The sequence below is a fragment of the Ammodytes marinus genome (assembly GCF_949987685.1).
Source record: "Ammodytes marinus genome assembly, chromosome: 16".
Lineage (NCBI taxonomy): Eukaryota > Metazoa > Chordata > Actinopteri > Uranoscopiformes > Ammodytidae > Ammodytes > Ammodytes marinus.
Window position 1 is genome coordinate 21,369,979 of NC_137220.1, and position 22,066 is coordinate 21,392,044.

General features: G+C 39.9%; 1 protein-coding gene across 2 annotated transcripts; it reads right to left on the reverse strand.

Moving 5' to 3' along the window:
- Nucleotides 1-623: 623 nt before the first annotated feature.
- Nucleotides 624-21,891, reverse strand: LOC307262724 (uncharacterized protein). Of its 2 annotated transcripts, XM_080043687.1 has the most exons (14): nt 21,425-21,891; nt 14,901-15,007; nt 14,166-14,232; nt 13,847-13,912; nt 13,653-13,703; nt 11,125-11,202; nt 10,866-10,992; nt 10,254-10,265; nt 10,081-10,119; nt 8,377-8,538; nt 6,303-6,332; nt 5,105-5,277; nt 2,917-2,959; nt 624-2,372 (listed from the first exon to the last, which is right to left on the reverse strand). In XM_080043687.1, exons 3-14 carry the CDS (start codon nt 14,202-14,204, stop codon nt 2,329-2,331), a joined length of 864 nt encoding a protein of 287 aa, XP_079899813.1. In that variant the 5' UTR covers nt 14,205-14,232; nt 14,901-15,007; nt 21,425-21,891; the 3' UTR covers nt 624-2,328. The 2 variants fall into 2 exon arrangements, with proteins under 2 accessions (XP_079899813.1, XP_079899812.1); XM_080043686.1 differs by lacking the exon at nt 14,901-15,007.
- Nucleotides 21,892-22,066: the final 175 nt, after the last annotated feature.

Consider the following 22,066-nt stretch of genomic DNA (forward strand, 5'->3'; position numbering starts at 1 on the left):
AAACACGGGCATGATAAAGTTGACTGTTTAGTGCTATACGTGTTTTCAAATGCAAGCCGTGTCTCAGCCTGAATATTTTATTGAGGTAATCAGTTCAGTCCGAGGCTTGTAATGTAATCGCTCGCTATCATGTCTGTCCCAGCTGAGACATGCAGAGCACTCAAAGACAAATTAACAATCACTTGATATTAAGTGAGGCCATCCATCAATGATTCAGGAACCACCAGACAATGTTGGCGACTAGCTAATGAACAAAGTGAAGCACTTTGCTGCAACAAGTCAGTCGTGCATCTTTAAAATGATTAAAATAATTTAGAATACCAGGAAAACAGTTCATGAAGCACAAATGTATGCACTCATTGTACATTATTTATAGAAACAGATCTACTGAGTATTCTAGCTCGAGAAAGTGCATGTCTTAGCTGAAAGAATATTTTTTTATTTAAAAAAATTATTCAGTATTTGTTATGCTAATGAACACAACAAATTATAGTTATAAAATAAAGCAAAATATGAAGTACTGTTTGTAATTTTAGGTGGAAATGTAAGATGGGCAGCAGTCCATCACGCCATCACAATTTATCCCAATATAATTACTTTATTTGTTAGGGAATGTCACACACAGTTTAAAGTCACAGTGTACAGATTTTTTCTCTCCAGATTTTGATTCCCCCCATTGGTAGTTTTTTAAAAAGGCATCACATACCAACACTGCCCATAGTTTACCAAGTAGGAATACATTTATTCACAGCTTTACACAACACACACATTACAAAAAGATAGTACAGTGATCAGGCATAGCCTACATTATACTCATCAAATAATGGAGCACAATCTCAATGTTCTAAACTTCAGTGGATGAGGGCTCAGAATGGAAGCCAGTTGGCAGGCCAATTTAACCAAAGGGCCTTTTTTTTCAAAAAAGCATTGGCATTTTAGTCATTTGTATTCCTACTACTTTCCTTTTTTATTTTTTTTAACCTTTATTTATACAGGTATATCCCATTGAGACCCAAGACTCTTTTGCAAGGGAGACCTGTTTTCCTTTCCCACGTTACCATTCACACATACATTCGTACACCGATAGCAGGCTAACTATCGACATTCACAGAAGGCAAGGTGGGTTAAGTGTCTTGCCCAAGGACACAACAACTATGACACTAACGGCTCCATCCACTGAGACTGACCACACACAATCATATTCTTTCTGTCACAATACACAATAAATAAACTGGTCGATTAAAAAAAATATACAATAGGCACAAGTGTCACATTTGCCACATGGTCAAACATGAACAACAGAAATATACTCAAATGCCAGCACTGTAAAAATAAAAATAGAACTGCAAGCAGTTATGAACGCGGGCCAAGCCTCCAATGCAACTCAGGACTTAATACGATGTACAACTTTGGATTTATGAGCAGTTAAAGGTGAAGTAAGCGATTTATTTATGTTAACATAAGTGTTAAATCGCTCTTTAGTCATACAGTGATCACTTATATAGTGTGTGCGTTTCATAAAGCCGATCTCTCAGTCACTCTCTGCATGTAATCGGCAAATAAACTTTTTGGGGATCCCACTACTGATAACCAATCAGAAGAGAGAACGCTACAAACCGGCACTCGTCTCACTGCCGGTGCATGTGAAGAGTGACAGATGGGTGAATGTGTATGCGCCTTCAATGGCGGAGCAGGTACAAATCCTTCCCAATATCTGTTTTGATAGTTTTTATCATGTTTTAACACATATGGATCTGAGATGATGCTAGATAACTCGCTGCTTGAAGAATGCAAGTGTGCAGTTTACTTTACATGCATACTCTTTGTTATGAATGTGGACAGTTGGACTTGATAATGAAGCGGAAGGAGGTGGGTCTCTGCCCGGTGAGGAAGCTTGTGAGTGAATAGGCTTTATCAAGGGTTGACCATAAAGCTGTCGGACTCGGGTTCTGTTGAATAGTATCCGATATATTAACTATATATTTGAGTAATCAGTAATGTAACACAAAAACTCACACGCATGTTTACAGACTGGTTGCGTAATTCTACAGTTGCCTCTCAATCACATCAGAATCTTTTCCATGCATTAAAATAACCGACAGAGATATTATATAGGGTTAGTCTGATGTTGCATTTCATTTCCCTTTGACAGAGTGGTGGAGTAATAACAACTCTGTCAGCACGGCAGAGTAAACTGGCATGCTGCGGCTTGTTGCGTAGCCCTCCTCTTCACGTATGAGTTGAAGCTTGAACATGAAAAGTCTTTCTTCCCCGACGCGAGAGGAAAATTGCCAACGACAGTCATTCGTTTCTCCAGTCTTAGCAGTTTTACAGCCTCGCCACCTCGGCCACAGCTGTGCTCATCCAGACTACTGTAAGTAGAAACATGAATAAAATACATTTCAAAGTTAGTAGGGACTGAGTGTGCAGTGGAGGGATAAAGATAGACATATATAGGAAGGAGGAGATAGCTTTATTTTATAATTTAGTTCAGTTATCACTGGCACCATAAATCCGACTTCCCAGTACAACTGGAACGCAGACTGACTCCCGACAGTCGGGACCTGATCAGCTGGTCCAAACGGCTGTATACCACGGAGATGAAAACAAAACTGAAACTTAACTATCGCCTGGCTGGGCTGAATTTGAGTTGGAGCAGCAAAATATAGCCTAAATTCATAAATATTGTTAATAAATAGATGCAATGTGTTGTGTGATTTTCGTCAGTAGCCTATAGTAGACCTAGATGCTGCGCACGCAGCAGCCGGCAGGAGATACAATGTGGCATCGCGCAGCAGCCGTCATCAATGGGTTAAAGAAAAATCCAGCCTCTAGCAGCCGCGGACCTAGATGACTACAGATAAAAGGCCAAAAAATAATAATAACAACAACAACAACAACAACAATTATTATTACCTGCATTCAATGAAACTTCAACATTTTCCAGCAGTGTGTTTGTCTGAAAGAAAGAAAAGAGTTTAACATGAGCACTGTTGCAAAACATTCTGTTGAAAGTTTTTCCCTAAAGGTGGGTGTAGCAGCACAGTGTGTGTAGCGTGTGAGTGGGTGAGTGTGGGTGGGTGTGTGTATGAAACGGGAACAAGGGAAGGAAATCCAGTGTTTGGAATACGTGACTGACTGACCTACTTCTAAAAAGAAGGTTTTGACAGATCATATTGGTTCCCTAGTGGATTCATTATAATACAGACGTTATAAACATTAAATACAGAAAGGGGACTATACTGGATATGTCTGTGTTGATGTATGGATGTAGTTATTGCAGTGTTAAAATTCACTTCAGATTCACTTATACAGTAATTGTTAGGGGTGTAACGGTACACTAAAGTCACGGGTCGGTATGTACCTCGGTTTTGAAGTCACGGTACGTTGCAGTACGGTACGGTTCATAGTTAAAGAACAGCTTTAGAAGTCAGTAACTAGCTGACAGTATGTAACATAAAAATAAAATGCATAACAGATATAAAAATACTGCTGCAATTCTCCAATAAATAAAATACTTATTAAAAAATAGTGTAGGTGCAGCATAAACTAAAATTGCAATGAAAAATATACAGTATTAATGGGTCTTTAAGGGTCTTTTTGACTTTATAAAAAGAAAATATTGCTGCAGCTCTCTTAAGCTGTTCTCTTATAAATATAAAAATTGCAGCATTAATTAAATGACAGCTTATGTATGTTCATTATAAAAAAGAAATTACTGCCTGGGTTTGCACAGTTCGTTTTCTCTTCACAGTAACGGTGATAGTAACACCTGGATGGTACCTTCTCAAATGCGTATGCATGTTTGACGTGTTGCCTCATTGTGTTGTAGGCGATATCGCAGTGAAACAATGACCAGTGTGCCGAGATTGTTCCAAACGTCTATCACTGTTTTCATAATTCACCTGGAATCTTAAGTTATCTCTCAAACGGGATTTGAGCGGACTGCAGCTGGAGGGGCTGCTGCGTGAGGACTCTGCCGCCTGTCAGTGCTCTGGGACGGGGGAGTGGCCGCGGAGTCACCCGCTGCTCGTTTAGAAGTTAAGAGCGATACATGCTTTAGCGACAGGGTCTCCAAAAGTCACCAATAACACCAGAAAAAGCGGCTAGATTGGTCGCTGGTCGGCTTTTTTGAAAAAGAGTCGCCAGAGGGGTCTGAAAAGTCGCTAAATATAGCGACAAAGTCGCTAAGTTGGCAACACTGCCTGATCCTCATGCTCATCATGGAGATAAGAGACTCTCAATCGAGCCGACCCGGAGGCTATATGGTCCGGGGGGGAACTCCGACGACAAGTTTTAAGTTCCACACCGCAAAACAAGCCTGTACATTCGCCATATAACACTATGTACTCCACATACAGACCGCGGTCCACACCTGTAACCACCCAGAAGTGCCTGTACCGTCACGGTACGGTACAAATACGCAGGGTTTTTCCTGCATAGATAAATATTTGGCGCCCCCCAAAGTGGTTTTATGCCTCCCCCAAAGGAAAATCACCAGAGCCAAAATGACAAAAATTGAGAATATATTTAGCTATTTAAAACCTCCCCAAATGTGTTTCTAGTTCAGCCCAATACAAGTCATCCTTCTTGTAGGGCTGGAGGATGCATTGCATTTCAATTTATATTACTACTTCCCTCGATCATGAAAACTAAATAATCGTAATAAAACGATCATTGAAACTCTCCTTTCTCAACCACACCGCTCTTAAAATTCACAAACCTTTCGGCTTTACTGTTGCAGTCCCGACCCCAAGTTGTTCCGTGTTCTCACCCCCCAAAGGCCCATAATGAGCCAGGAAAAACCCTGATACGTGTATCGTTACACCCCAAGTACATTTATATAAAATCCGGCTCTGACAGCATTGCAAATGACAAAATACTTGTGGGATAAGTACAGCTGTACAGTGCTAACAAAATCAATGTTTCATCACTTTACTAAAAGGAAGAGCTGCTTAGGTATACTATTTCCCATACAGTGTTTTCATTTGTGATCATAAAAACAACGAGTCTAGTATGACAACATTAAAAATGGACTCTTGCGTTATACGTAGTATGCATGGAACGTCACAAAGAAAAAAAACATTTCCAACAGCGTCTTTACCTCTGTTATTGCCTTAGCCCCCAGTGAGGCTTCATTGCCCGACACAGGGTTTCCATTCTGAAAAGGCGCGTCCTTGTTCACCCTCTTCTGGTGCCGCACGTACAGGCAAGAAGCCAGCAGTGCCACGTTGCTGAGCAAAGACAGCAATAAAGCTATCTTCAGGTTTGAGCTCTCTGTGTTAAGACAGACAGACAGAGAGAGAGAGAGAGAGAGAGACAGAGAGACAGAGAGAGAGAGATCAGGGATCAGAGATCAGAGACACATTTCAATGAACTTTACTAAAGAAATGTCAAAGGACCACAGGCTGAAGCGGAATCCAAAACAATTAGCAGGAAAAGTAAAATAACTCTTTCCAACGTAGAGTTAGTAATAATAAACGAGCCAATAACCCTAACTCCAAATAATCATTTGGTGTGGTTTAACTCAACGTATCTGATTATTGCATGGGTGATTTTTCACTCTCCAGAATAATCCCACAAACACAAAACATGGGACACTATGAGGAGCCGTTTAGGCCCATATCAAGAAAGCATGCACATTCACCTTGCACAAATAATACTTTTCTAGCACACACACATGAAAAGCATACACATGCACCATTTTCACATCATACACTAAGGGGGTAGCGTCCAACGGGGGTTAGCTCTGTGAGTAGTACTGTGGGTACATCACCCCACCCGCGCCACCACAAGGTGCCTATGGACACCATTGCATAACCCTAGCGCAAAAACATGAGTATTCATTTTCCAGTCAGTCAGATAAAGTTCATTTTTCTTGACTTTAGGTACTCAATATTTTCAAGTTCCTTTTTTCACTTCCGGTTCAGGTCAAAATGGAGGAGCCAATACAATTCAGACATGTAGGGAAAACCTTGCACACAAACTACTTTTCAGCACAAACACACAACGTTTTGCTCACACACACACACACACACACACACACACACACACACACACACACACACACACACACACACACACACACACACAACTTTTTAGTTGGTAGATACACAACATTTTGAGAGAAATGTGTTCCAGATGAAAGTGGTGATTGTGCATACTTATTATCTGTGTGTGTGCGAGAAAAAGTAGTATGAGTGCGAGGTGATATTGATGTGTCTTGAAATATTATGGCCTAAACGGCACCTCGTAATTGACATATTTGCATCTAATGTTCACATTTAATCAAGTGGGCTTACCTTTTTCAAGCTTAACGTAGTCACTTTGGCCTTTGGAAAGATGAAAAAGAGAAGAATATCAGTCCAATTGCAAACTTACAGTGTAAGGCAAGCACACTGCTTCGATACTTCTGTATTTCTTTCAGTGTAGTGTCTATCGTTCAAATACAGAGGATAGAGACAAGGCCACAGCCAGGATCTTTCAAATACCAAGGTAAAAATGGGCTGACCCTTAAATGACTTCTCTCCTGTCTAATTAACTGATCCACAGTTAATATTATTTGCAGTATGTTAAGGTCACGCTTATAAAAAGATAATATATCCATCACAAAATTATTATCCATCTAACATAAAATTAGTAGAAAGTAATTTTGGATGCATTTTGGAATATTATTGTCATTAAAGGTATAAGCATCTCTTTATTGGCAGTAGACACTTACTTTATCTGTACTAAGTATGTAGCCTACTTAACCTTTTTGTTGCTTTCATTAGACAGTTTGGAGATGGAGATGGGTAGAGAGGGGAATGACAGACAGAGAACGACCAAGGGTTGGACTCGAACCATGTCTGCTTCGATGAGGGCTGAGCCTCTAGGGCAGGGGTGTCCAAACTTTTTTCACTGAGGGCCACATACAGAAAAATCTACAAAGGGCCGGGCCACTTTGCAAAAATAACACATTTATCAGGACATGTAGCTGCTCTGATGTTTAGTTTCATAGTGTCTTCGTAAATTGTAATCCTTCTTCACGGCAACACTTTACTTGCACATTAAACAGATACATTCCCCCTCTTGTTAAATGCCATTGATACACCCAGTGTTTTCTGTTTTTGCGTCCAATGTCCAGCTGGGTGAAAATAGTAGCCAGCCGATATCCCGCCCCTCCAAGGGGGGTCCAGGGGTATGCCCCCCGGGAGATTTTTTAAAGTTTTTAAAGTGAAATGCATGAATCTGGTGCACTTAGAGAGGGAAATTAAGAGGCTAAAGCTGAAGAATTTTGTATGAAAAAAATGGAGAATTAGTCAGGTGAATTAGAAGCTATTGGAGAAGGACACATACATTTAAAATAAAATATTATGCAGGGTCCTCTAGGATGGCCTTGGTGCTCTTTTTCTTTTATGGGACCTATTTCTCTGTAATATAATGAGTGCATTTAAATTATTTAAAAATTAAAAGGGCCATATTACATTATATTTTTTAAATGTGCCACTGGCCAATCAATCAGTTTTGACACCCCTGCACTAGTGGGTTAACTAAGAAATGCAAAAAAAAAAAAAATTTTTTTTTTCAAGTGGCCAGATTACATTATATTTTTAAAATATAAAAATATAATGTCCGTAGTTTGGACACCCCTGCTCTAGGGGGACGCTCTAACCACTACACCACGATCGCCCCAAATTTTCTTGGCTTTAAGCCTGTTTGACATCTTCATTTGGGTGAATAAAAGACCACAATAGGCACAGGTCATTTAGCTGGTGCAAAACACATTTATTGATGAGGTTGGCCTACTCTTGCCATGCTTGGACCAGCAACTAAACCCCAGCCTCCCGTAGCGAGGCCAGTGGTTTTACCCACTAAGCTTTCCTTCCAGCCAACATTACTGTGCTCTTTTCTAGTTTGGATAAGTCAAAGCAGGCAACTTGCCAAATTCTGTTTTAACCACCGTAAAACCATGGATTCATACATAATCACAGCTTTGGATGCAGGACATGCACATACAACAATGCTCATTGTTAATTTCAATGATTTTGGGGCCGTATTGTTGGCTACCCCAAGAAAAAATACTCTTTCCCTGCGTGAGATGCCTCCCAAAGGAAAAACCTAGAGGAGCAACCGTTGTCCAAAGTTGCATTTTAATGTGTAAAAGGTTCATTACTGCCCATCGTGGTCAAATGATCATCTTCAAAGAAAGACAGGTCATTCCAAAAGTGTTCTTGGACAATCCATACAAAGATAAGTATTCTGCTGTATCCAATTTCTAACCGTATGTTTTTTATTTCATTTTTTTAAGAGAAGAGACTGAGCTTCCGGACTCTCTGGAATATTGGAAAAGTAATTCAAAGATAATGTTATTCAAGTAAAGTGTTGATAGCTTACCATTGGTTTCGTTAAGTGTGACTATTGCTGTTCGCAATACTGTTGTTGATACCGTCGTTGTTGGCGACAATACTGTTGGTGCTGCTGTTGTTTTTTCTGCCATTGATGTTGTTGATACTGTAGATGTTGGCTGTGGTGGCCGTGTTGTTGTCTGATCTAAAACTGCAGGCAATCAGTGAGTCAGTAATAACACCTTACAATATTAGCATTGTAGGCACTAAAAACAATTACAAAAAGTTAAGTCTATGTCTTTGAACGAAATATTCGAATGGAATTGACTTGTGGTAAAATGATAGCAGTATTAAAAAGGCACAGGCAACTCAAACTTTTTTAATTTGTGATTTAATGATATAATACTGCTCTAGGAAATTCTCAAAATCTAATCATCTTAATTTCCTAGTGTCGTTAAAAGTCTCAATACATTATTAGTGTGAGCAAATGTTATCGTGTTAACAAGCTAAACAAAGACAGAGAACAACCCGTACACCATTTTAGCACTGTCGTTGATGCTGATGCTAGTGTTTTTGGCTTTAGCTCTAAGTGATCCTTTAAGATTTTTCCTGTAACTTTAAATAGTTTGCCAAATACCTGAAGAGGTATGACTGCATATAAATATGGAGGAAGTTTAATTCTACATACCGTTTCCTGTACCTTTACTGCAATATGTAAATGAGACATATGCGAATGTTCTGGGTTCAAATGTGTCTATAGAAAGGTTTTAATGGTTTACTGTTCAAAAAACCCATTCGTTTTGTCAAACTGCCCATGTCTTATCACCTATTTCAAGCCTTTGTTGCCCTCTCTCTCAAAAGCCCAGTCTGCTCTGCTTGGTCAGATCTACATGGGTGTACACTGCTCATTAACTCTAGCTGCCTACATGGGTTTTGGCACTGGTTGGCACTGATAACTTCTTTCAGTGTTGCTGTGCCAATGACCTAGAGTCTGTGGCCTCTGTTTTGGAGCTTTCCCGTGGGAATGTAATATGTCAACAAGCTTCGAATGGTGACATCACTTTTCGAAGCTTGTGTATATTTATTTACATTTTTTTTTTTTACATAAGCAGCCCTGAATAAACTGACTGAGTTGTCCTTTGTCAGATTGTGTGGGCTGGTTGGGATAGCAAATACCTTAAACGTGTGAACAAACACTGGAAAAGTATGTTTTTTCATAAAACGTCCCCTTTAAAGCTGCACAAAAAGTAGTTCCTTGCAATCAAGAATTTGGACATCACTAGACCAGAAAAAGATCACTAGACCAAAGATCACTTGACCAATGTTGCCCTCTTCAGAAGGGATGACAAATCTGTCACCAGGAGTGCACTCAGATAACAAGGAGAGTAAAAATCCCACATATGGGTTTTGGACTGGATTAACGTTAACAGACAATATCGGCCTCTCTTAGGAGCAATACAAAGTTGTCTGAAAGGGCTTTAGGATTATGTGATTGGTAAAAGTGTTTAAAATAAATGATAGAATGTTCCTCCCGAAAATCATTCATTAGTTGTTATCAAGCAATCAAAACAAAGCAGAAAGCCAGAAACAATGATGCAGTCAAAAGCTATAATAAACAAAGGTTAAATAATGCATCAACGTCTTCTAAGTAAAATAGACTTTCTGGGTGGTGAGTTGGGGGGAACTGCATTCAAGCGACAGCCAGCAACATTTCCAGCATCAAAGTGCACTTTGATAAAAAGCTGTGCCTTACCAGTGGATGCCATTCCTGTATAGACCCGGCATACAGTATCTAAAACAGAGTTTATACATGCAGAAATATTATATCAAAGGAGGCAAGGGACTGTTCAAGCATTATGTATATTGTAAGACAAATCAAATGAATGTATATGGTTCAATAACAGTAAAGACGCCATGTGTGCTCACCGTATTCGCAGCCTGTGATGCAGAGAGAGAAAGAGAAGTGAATAAATGTAATAGTTGATGAGATGACACCATTAATATTCAGCCGTGATGGTTTTTTATGCAATTTTGTACACTATTTAAAGTGGCAATCGTAAATTCATTTTTGTGAAAATGGATTTTTTAATTTTTTTTTTTTTAGATTTTTTTTTGTCATTTTTATGCTTTATTGATAGTGTAGAGACAGAGTTGAAATGGGGCAGAGAGGGGAGTGACATGCAGAGAACGACCGCGGGCTGGAATCGAACCCGGGTCCGCTGCTGGCCGAGGCCCATGGGGGGGAACGCCCTACCAACTGAGCTAAGGGCGCCCCCAAAATGGAGGAGTTTTAACCAAAATGTGGCTGGGGTACAACTTGCGAGACCTTTGTGTCGTAGTGTTTTGTTTTGTGCCGAATGTCGATATTTCTTCAGTGAGTGGCAGGGATTTGTTTTTCAAAGCATATTAACGTCAGGAATGAAGTGTAGTGGTTGGGGGGTAAGTGATGGAGCATGGAAGTGGTAAAGTGTAACAGCTGGATTGGAAGATCTCAGTTCATTGTGATGTGTGTGTAAGCGGGTGATACTGATGCAGTACCTATATGACTTAGATTCTCAACCGTTAAGTTGGCAGCTTTTGCCATCAAGCACATGAAGTGGTGGTAGCTGATGTTGTGAGACGCCGGCCCATCGCAAATTTTTCTCTTTGGAATATCCTCTGGGTACTAAAAAATAAACAAAGAAACTAAAATAGTGCCTTATCAGCTACAACAATCCACTTTGACAAGGAAAAAAGAATATTTAAAAAAACTTGAATCAAATGACAGTAAAAGGATTGTTTGGTATTATTCACTCACTTTGTCAAAACATTGTAGAAAATGACATAATGTGCGTTTTTCTCTGCATTCGTTTTCTAGAGTGCACTCAGTCATGTCCTGCATTAGGGAAGAGCAAACATGGACACGTCACCATTGCACACACTGGGCCTCATTTATCAAACTTGCGTGGAAACTGGTGCAGATCCTGGCGCAAATATCACCCTACGCCAGGTATCACGTGGGATTTATCAAACAGTCGTATCTCACCAATCTCAGCGTACACCAGATCAGCATTGATAAATGCGGCGGCTGAAAACAATCGTAAATTGAATAACACGCCCATATATTTTCTCAGTTTAGAGGCCTCGCCCAGAGGTTTTATGACATGGATATGCGCATTACGGCAAAGAAGAGGAACTTCTCTGAAGTACAAATTGACAGAATAACAGCGAACGTAGAAAAAATAAAAGTAAATTCATTTCGGAGCATTAAAAGCGGCATCAAAGAACGTCAGAAGGCAGCAGTGTGGAAGGAAATGCTCAACAGCGTTGGTGTTGACAAACAATCTCCAGCTGAGGATTGTGCATTTTAGGTTTACATCAGTGTTATTGCTCAAATGATATAAAACAGCATATACAATTTTATGTCGCAATTTATTTACATAGATGAAGAAAAAGTGGTCTGACTTAAAAATCGGCACTAAAAATAGCGTGTTGCTGCTCTGAAATGCAACACCAACTGGAGGTGCGGGCATTACATAAGTGGTAGAGGAGAAAAAGACGTACCAACTATAATGGTCCCCATGAAATAAATACGTCTGCAGAGATTTGAATGATTAGAATGTATTGGCCCTTTAGATAGCACTACTCAAAAGGGTTTTAAAAAATAAAAATAAAACATTTTGCGTTTTACTTTATGACTGATGCGCTTGGCACGAGTGGTCAGCCCCGCCGTCAGCTGCACAAGCCGACCCGGCAACTATCAGCTGTGAGAGCGCCCACCGTCTTGCTCCACGAGCGCAACCCTGGACCCTTACTGCCGAGGTCCAGGATCGGAAAAACAAGCCGAAATGTGCCGGTTAATGGTGGTACTACATCGCTCGCTAAAATCTCAAAAGTGCGTCAAATAAATAAAATGTTAAGCTGAATGTTGTGCCGTGTGTTTTTATCATAAAGAGCAGCGCAGCCTACATATTGAATACTTAGCCTAACATTTTAGAAGCGATGAATGAATGCAGCCCCCGTGCTGCAGAGTCCCCCCAGCTGCTCCAAGTCGGAGATAACTGCCTTTACGCAGTCCCATGCAGCGCTCCAAAGTGACCCGTGAGCGCACTATTGAATCAGCGCTCCTACTCAGTTGCACACCATAAGCTGCACATTTTTAAGTGATTAATATGTTTATCTCGGTCTAAGCAAACACTGCATTAGTATTATCTACTAACACTTGTCCAACAAAGTCATCGGCAGTGGTGTAGTGGTGCCTGGAGAAGTGGGTATACTCTAAGTTGTACTGCGTGCGCAGCCGCTTTTGCCGGTCCTACATTTCCCATAATTGCGCTGCCTCACAGCCCCTTGCGAGTAGTGGTCCAACACAGGCCTAATGCATGAATATAAGATGCATTCAAGATGAGGCAAAAATTGTGTTTCAGTCAGAGATTAGTTTATTTTTAACAAACAGAAAGACAGCTGATTTTTGCCTTTAAAAAAATTTCAAAGGTTTGTCTTTAAAACAAAGGGTTGTGGGAACTACAAAATGAGTTCATAAACACAACAGAAGTGGTTTGGTGTTGATAGGATGAATTTCCAGTGAGTTATTAAGAATAGAAAAAAAAATACGTTTGCGACGGTCCCTAAGCAGTCCTCTGCCGTATGGCACTAATAATGGATTGGATTTATATAGCGCTTTTCAAGGCACTCAAAGACGCTTTACAGGGTTCCAGGTTCCATTCATTCACACAGTCACACTAGGATGTATATTCGGCGCGGTTTCTTTGATCTTTCGCGAGACTCGCTGATTTTAGTGAGTTGATCAAGCCTGTGAAATGTCAGTCTTAGTTTTCTGTACACAATAATACCATTCTGGAGGAAATTGGTGCCGTTTTAGTGACGCTATTACAGTTACAACCCCGGAAAATAGACCCCGCTTAGTGAGAGTAGGGGGGCGTTCACTGTCCTGACAGCTGACGGCCGCTATGGTCTGCCGGACCGTCACTGTTTGTTATGTTCATGTCTTTGTGCTGATTTTACACACACACAATGGAAGTAGCTACACACACATTGACAAGAGTGGAAACGAATGGAGGCCGTCAGAAGTCGCGGCCGTCAGAAGTGGATATACGCAATGTTGCCTGAAAAATAAGTGGGTATACGCCGTATACCTACGTATACCCTCCACTACACCACTGGTCATCGGCTACCCGGCACAGCCTGCACTGCAAGTCTGTGCTGTTTACAAACTTGCGTACACGAGGTGAGAGCTGGCGTGGGATAAATGAGGCCCAATGCACCTACATATGTTTATGTAGAGTCTCAACAGATCATGTGTTGCTCACTGTTTGAGTAGCTTACCTTGGGATCCTTAGTCTGTACGAGGGAGATAATGTCCGATGGATTTTTCATCTTGAAAGTGGAACACACAGTTATATATTTGTATTTGTTCATTTCTGGTTGATTTTACTTTAAAAAGGTGGGACATCAACACGTCATTGCCTTCAGTTTCATTTCACAAGCTTCAATGAGTAAAATCCAAATGAAGAACGTACCAATTCCTCCAGAGTGAAGTAATCGGTACAGTGTTGTTTTGACACGTCAATCGTACCGAGGAAAATCTGGAAGACAAAAAAATGTGACAGGGGCAATTGAAGACCTGCTTTCAAAATAGATTGGGAGAAAGTGTGTCAAACACACATAATAATAATAATAATAATAATAATAATAATAATAATAATAATAATAATAATAATAATAATAATAATAATAATAATAATAATAATAATCACACTGCATCATTTGTGAAATCAAAGCAGTGCATCCTGGCTTGGTTACATCAGGCTATGAATGCTGTGTAGGTGACACACTTACAAAGAGAAAAAGAGGCATCCAGTTTCTCCACGTAGTCATGCTGCCACCGTGACCATCTGGACTCACACTGGGAACAGAGAAGCAGACAGCAGGGGGCACATTATAGAGCAGTCATCTCTAACCCTAAAATAAATTAATACACACACAGACCAGCGAGGGCGCGCACACACACACACACACACACACACACACACACACACACACACACACACACACACACACACACACACACACACACACACACACACACACACACACACACAAACAATGTTACAAGCTTTCCCTTAGGAATTGCATTGATTAAAAGAGAGTGAATACTTTAATTCAGGCACGTAGGTGTATATCAAATGCAACAGCTTTAAAACCAGGGGTGAGTATCTGAGTTTGGGACACACACACACACACACACACACACACACACACACACACACACACACACACACACACACACACACACACACACACACACACACACACACACACACACACACACACACACACACACACACACACACACACACACACACACACAATTATTGGTCTCTCCACCACCGGCCCAAGGACTGAAGAGAAATCCTTAAAAAATAAATCTAAATGAAAACATGATGTTGAAAAGCAGCTCACAATAAAAAGAAACGGGGATTATTTTTCTGTGTATTGATATGCCACTCATATGAAATGTCTTATAGGAGTTAGAGCAGCATGAATCCACTCAGCATTGAGTCGTCCAACTACCTCAGTTCTACTTTAGGGATGTTCAGTTGGCTCCATTCTCAGCGTGGGGCTCATTACATCCTGGGATAGATCGCTCTCATCAGCATAGAAATGTTTTATTGAAGGCTCTAAAGGGGTCATAACAAAATCCATTACATTTTACCATTATATTTTACCGTATCAGATGCTGATGAAATGATAGTCAACATTTAGGTCGGATTGAAGCAGATAATGCCAGGTAAGAAATTCAGACAAAACACACCTTTAGAGTGAGTTGCCTACTAAAAATCACAGGGAAAAACTAATCCGACTTGCATCACATTACAGAAGGAATTTTATTTGCACGTGTGTGTGTGTGTGTGTGTGTGAGAGAGAGAGAGAGACTGAACGAGAGCAAGACACAATGAGGACACAAAAACTAACAAATTGCCATTCTAATCACACTGCAAAAAAAATAACTTTCCATCCTCAATCGTCCAACAACCATACTTCCTCACTGCAAAAAACAGCAGGCTGAACAGAGGACAGATGAGGGAGTACTAGACTAAACACTTTTCAGAAGGAAAGTCAAACTCACATTCTACCTCATCATCACCGTGACTCCACGCCAATGCATCCCGAGTCACTGATCAAAATTCCAAACATATATTAAGAATCTCTTTAGAGTTTCATTATTTGTTGCCAGCAAAGTTTGTGTGTGTCCAAAATTGGGCCTTACACATGTCATCGCAGCCAACGTGTCCATGTGTGTATGGACGGCTGCTGCTGGCTCCGAGCTACGCTTTTGACTGCTTTTGACCCAAGTGGGTTTGTCCAGGGTTCCACATTGGCCACACCTGTGTTTGCCTATATGGGCTGTAACTGGGATTTGACTGGGCATTGTGTTGCACAATTGTGCAATTTACATCACCTAAGGCCTTATCAGATCCCACTAGGGCTGGCCCGAATGCCATTTTTCAGGCTTCGAATATTCGTTGGTTTTCCCGGGCGAATATTCGAATATTCGTTCCAGAAAAACACACCATCAAAAACAACATAAAAAAATAAAAAATAAAAAAATATTAAAAAAAATGTTTTTAATCAAAAAAAAAAAAAAAACGTTAATAATCCCTATATACTCCCTGGAACCGATTTTGACAGTATCTGCATATTTTGTTGAAGATTTACGCGCTCGGAGGTGAAGTAATGGATGCGCTATGACACTTAGTGATGTAATATCCTCCTAAATGAGCAATACTACTACTACTACTACAATATTACTAACTTTTATATCCAAATATAAAATTATTTGATGACATTATATTGCAGTACTAGCTTCTTGCAAAAAAAAAAAAAAAAAAAACGAAGCTCCGAATACTAATTTAAGCTCCGAATATTAATTTTCCGAACGAGTATTCGAATAATTCGGGCCAGCCCTAGATCCCACTTAGAGTTTTTTTCGATCGCTAAACCACAGTGGGCACAACAGGAGCGACAAGTGCAAAACTCTAACAGTATGCAGAGCAGCGGTTCATTCGGACCAAACTGTAGCTCGTTTTTCATTGCTTAAACACAATTTTCAAAACTCTACACACCTATCTCATGGCTTAACCACAGCCTGCACAACACTGTGGATTTCCAGCACTTTTTTCAAATGCTAACACACTGCTGCCACAACTGTAAACCACACATTCAAAACGTGAATGCCTAGTGCATTTCAAACACTGCGGATTGCAATTTCAATTGAAACACCAATATGTCTTGTTTTAGACTTGTTAGTGAACGTATCTACAGTATAAAAGGAAAGCTCAAAAATATATAGTTTTTTTGAAATGGTCCAGGTTGTTGGAGGGAGAAGAGAAGAGTGACAGTGAGAGTGTGGATGTGTGGAGGAAGACCTAGAAGACATTGAGCTGTAATTTCTGATGAAATACAGTTAGGGCTATTGATAGACCCTGTTGTGAATCATGGTCTCTCATTGACAGAAGCAGGGTTGAGAGTGCAACCCAATTTGCAAAAATCTAAAGTTGCATCTGTAATACGAATTTCCCAGCAAACAAACAGCTTAGAGTTGCATCCTTACAGTAAATGACAACATTACAGGAATTGATTTCAATTATAGAATATTTACACAGATAAATACTACATTTGGAAATGTTTTCAATACAAAATGTGTATCTATTGAAGTATACTTCTGATTTTAATTTATTTTTGTTTTCCTAAAAAAACTGCTAGGTATTTCAATTTCATGTGAAAGAATTTCACCCTTTCATCAAATAAATATTACGTAATTTGTTTCCTGGACTTTTTGACTTTTTGCATTTTTGCCTGTTGGCCTTTTTTGTTGTATCTTTTGGACAGGCCCGGATCAACCCCTTAGGGTGCCCCAGGGTGACTTCACATGAAATGCCCCTGTCCTTAAAATTTACTATGGCATTAAGGCCACAGATTTACAAGAACGTGTAGCTAAAGACAAGTACAGACTCACCACACATAGACTACTACAGAAACATTTAGATCCAACCAAAAATCTTGACACTGACAGGAGTCTCATACTAGCCTTGCACTGATGCTCAAATCAGAATGCAACACCCATCACCATGCAACACGTCATGATGAATATACATATTTCCATAATAAATGACCTTAGGGCATACAAAAACAATAATTAGCATGCAGGTTTAACTCTCCTGCATAGATTTATTTAGAAGTGAAGACAACCTAGAGTCACATTACTTTGTAGTGAAGTGATATCTTTATACCATTAAGATTAAATCATAGCCTAATTGACATTGATCTAAATGGTCTCTGGGAACATGTACATTACACACCTCACTGCGGTCAAGCCAGCCGACCCATCGAAAGCGACAGTCAAGCCAGCCGACCCAAGTTTTTGCTGTACCTGTTTGTACTAGCCATTACGGTAATAGCGCCACAGAACTAGTTTCAAAATAAAAGCATAGTTTGTGCATTTGTCTGGTACATAACAGAAGACAGTAAATAAAAGCAAATACTATCAAAGGAAATGTACAGACGTTGTGATATGTACTTTCAAAATAAAAGCCCAACTAATTGACAAATGTAATAAGCTTATGTCCATATTTTTTTTAATGTATATTTAAAAGGAAACGCCTTGTTATTGCAGACTAATTCCAAATCAGGTTTATAGTACACAACCCCAAAGTGTGACCCAGTAAGTTTCAAGACCTTCTCATGTGTAGTTTCAAAATAAAAGCCCACTAGAAATTGAAAATATGAGACAAATTAGATATGATTTTGGATTCAATTTAAAAAAAAATGCCCTGTTATTCCAGAGTCATTCCACTGCAGGGTCATAGTTCACGACCCCATGAGGCCACACAAAAAGTTTCAGGACATTCTGATGTGTACTTTCAGAATAAAAGCCCACTAGATATTGAAAATATGAGACAAATTAGATATGATTTTGGATTCAATTAAAAAAAAAATGCCCTGTTATGCCTCCTCATGGGGTTGTGAACTATGACCCTGCAGTGGAATGACTCTGGCATAACAGGGCATTTTTTTAAAAATTGAATCCGAAATCATATCTAATTTGTCTCATATTTTCAATATCTAGTGGGCTTTTATTCTGAAAGTACACATCAGAATGTCCTGAAACTTCTTGTGTGGCCTCATGGGGTCGTGAACTATGACCCTGCAGTGGAATGACTCTGGCATAACAGGGCATTTTTTAAAAAATTGAATCCAAAATCATATCTAATTTGTCTCATATTTTCAATATCTAGTGGGCCTTTATTCTGAAAGTACACATCAGAATGTCCTGAACCTTCTTGTGTGGCCTCATGGGGTCGTGAACTATGACCCTGCAGTGGAATGACTCTGGCATAACAGGGCATTTTTTTTAAAATTGAATCCAAAATCATATCTAATTTGTCTCATATTTTCAATATCTAGTGGGCTTTTATTCTGAAAGTACACATCAGAATGTCCTGAAACTTCTTGTGTGACCTCATGGGGTCGTGAACTATGACCCTGCAGTGGAATGACTCTGGAATAACAGGGCATTTTTTTTTAAATTGAATCCAAAATCATATCTAATTTGTCTCATATTTTCAATATCTAGTGGGCTTTTATTCTGAAACTACACATCAGAATGTCCTGAAACTTCTTGTGTGACCTCATGGGGTTGTGAACTATGACCCTGCAGTGGAATGACTCTGGAATAACAGGGCATTTTTTTAAAAATTGAATCCAAAATCATATCTAATTTGTCTCATATTTTCAATATCTAGTGGGCTTTTATTTTGAAACTACACATCAGAATGTCCTGAAACTTTTTGTGTGGCCTCATGGGGTCGTGAACTATGACCCTGCAGTGGAATGACTCTGGAATAACAGGGCATTTTTTTTTTAATTGAATCCAAAATCATATCTAATTTGTCTCATATTTTCAATATCTAGTGGGCTTTTAATCTGAAACTACACATCAGAATGTCCTGAAACTTCTTGTGTGGCCTCATGGGGTCGTGAACTATGACCCTGCAGTGGAATGACTCTGGAATAACAGGGCGTTCTTTTTTTAATTGAATCCAAAATCATATCTAATTTGTCTCATATTTTCAATTTCTAGTGGGCTTTTATTTTGAAACTACACATGAGAAGGTCTTGAAACTTACTGGGTCACACTTTGGGGTTGTGTACTATAAACCTGATTTGGAATTAGTCTGCGATAACAAGGCGTTTCCTTTTAAATATACATTTAAAAAAAATATGGACATAAGCTTATTACATTTGTCAATTAGTTTGGCTTTTATTTTGAAAGTACATATCACAACGTCTGTACATTTCCTTTGATAGTATTTGCTTTTATTTACTGTCTTCTGTTATGTACCAGACAAATGCACAAACTATGCTTTTATTTTGAAACTAGTTCTGTGGCGCTATTACCGTAATGGCTAGTACAAACAGGTACAGCAAAAACTTGGGTCGGCTGGCTTGACTGTCGCTTTCGATGGGTCGGCTGGCTTGACCGCAGTTTGCACCTCTCCACACCTTCGTGGCGTCACATCGGCTTATAAAATCACCACAGCTACACATTAGCAGATAGAAATAATGGTCGATAAGCCTTACCTTTTATAACTCATTCCTCCATTTCTTGCTGGCAAAAAAAACTTTCGACTGAAGGAACAATTTGAATCGCGGCTTTTGTTTACATAAATTTGGCGCCGCTGCCGCCGTGTCATTGTGGACTGGTCCATGATGGGGGAGGGGGGCACTTTGCTTACACCAAGTCAAAATAATAATGATTTTTTTCATTAATAATCTTAACAATGGTTCATTTTGTACATGTTTGTGTATCTTCCAGTATATGGCCGATATAAAATATGAAAAAAATGTTTTAGGGTCTAATCATTGTCCTGATCATTTGGTGCCCCCCTATTGGCTATATTTGGTTGGTGCCCCAGGGCACTCGCCCGATCCTTTATGGATAATCCGGCCTTGCTTTTGGAGCTAAATAAACAAACATTTTCTTGATACGTCTTGCGTCAGTCCTCTTGCCCATTGTTTTGGGTAGATAAAGATCACTGCTAGGTTGCAGCCTTATATGCAGTAGATGCACATACTGTACATCTGTTAAATCAATTGAGTGTTAGCCTTCCTCAAAACAAATGGGCTTGGTCAACAGTCATAATAGCAAATATTTTTTTACATGTTAGGTCATAAAACAAGTAAACTTTTATTTTATTCCCCTGGGAACTTTTTAGGAGCTGTTCCCTTAGACACCCATTATAGATCCCCTGGTAGCCTATGCATGCCACAGAATCTCATACTCTTTTTGCAGGTAGATCCCTCGCTCTCTCTCTCTCTCTCTCTACCCACATTTCATGTCTACTCTTAAATTGTCACTTTCCATTAAAGGCAAACACATCTTAACCAAAAACACTTCCAAAAGATGCTTATTTAGTACACACCTGTCCTGCATACATCAGGCTGATTAATAAGTCAGACAGCTCCTGGTGCTGAAATCCATAGGTTACAGCCTTTCTGCAAGGAAACCTGATGATTCAGTGAACAACGTTGAATAATTGATTTTATTTTGTTCACCATAATTCCACAGAATGTCGCACAGTCTGTTGAAAACCAGAAGTGTAACGCTCTGTTTAATGCTCCTTTTCCCCCTTCATCCCTCTCTGTGGTTTTCTGTCTTGTGCCAAGACTTAAAAACACATGTCATGACCTGGGTTCTAATCCGGCCCGGGTCGTTCTCTGCATGTCATTCCCTTCTCTGCGCCATTTCATCTCGGTCCCTCCAACACTGTCTAATAATAAAACAAAAAATTACCAATAAAATCTGAACCGTGCTGAGGATAAATAGGCTCTATATAGGCAATACGGCACTGGAAATAATCTTCAACCATAGTCAACATAATATGGGTGTCGTCAAAGAATTCTATATTTTCATTTCATATTATCTTACCCTATTCGTTTATCCACCCTGTGCAGAGTATATCTCGGGAGAAGGAAGATCCCAAGAGATACAGAATAATCGCCCATAACATTAATGTGAGCATTGTGAGGCTTACCGTGCTGTGCTGTTGAGCTGCGGCGATCAGGCACATTCTCCTACTTCTGCAATGTTTACTTTCACTTTCCTTTAATACACACTTTCGCTCCCCCCTCTCTCGCTCCTCGTGGTTGATAGGCCTATATCATCCCTGGAGTTTCCAAACGAGCGTCTGGCACCCCATGAGATGGGATCACAGCAAAACGATTTGACTTAAATAAACTCCTTCCTACGCAGACTGAAAGAGGAAAGCTTATAAATCTCGATGCTGCGGCTCAACGCCTATAAAAACTTATCCACTGATATGTAGGCGATCTGTCCATTAATAGTGCCGTACAATGAGTTGCAAATGACTCTTCCTGAGTTTGTCTGAAAGCTTTAGTCTTTCATGATTTATTAACCTGAGCAGAGGTCAAAGAGTATCCACAAGTTATAGCCTACTTCCTCAGAAACCTCTCGCAGTGCTCCCGCGACACGCTGCCATGTCTTTCTGCCGAGTAGTCTACTGGGGTCATATTTCCATGAGAACGATTGCTATACGTGTGAGGAAATACACCGCTGAGGTGTGTTTGAGAGGTAGACTGTGTGTAGGCATGCGCATCAAAGGGGTAGACGCGTAAAGTTGCATGCGGCGCTCGCGCATATACCCTACTGCCATGCC

Excerpts from the sequence above, each read along its gene's own strand:
- LOC307262724 (XM_080043686.1), bottom strand. The coding sequence starts at position 14,204 with ATGACTACGTGGAGAAACTGGATGCCTCTTTTTCTCTTT. Across the intron at positions 8,539-10,080 it reads TACAGGAATGGCATCCACTG|TTTTAGATCAGACAACAACA; the intron begins GTAAGGCACAGC and ends GATTGCCTGCAG. Across the intron at positions 5,278-6,302 it reads CTACGTTAAGCTTGAAAAAG|AGAGCTCAAACCTGAAGATA; the intron begins GTAAGCCCACTT and ends GTCTTAACACAG.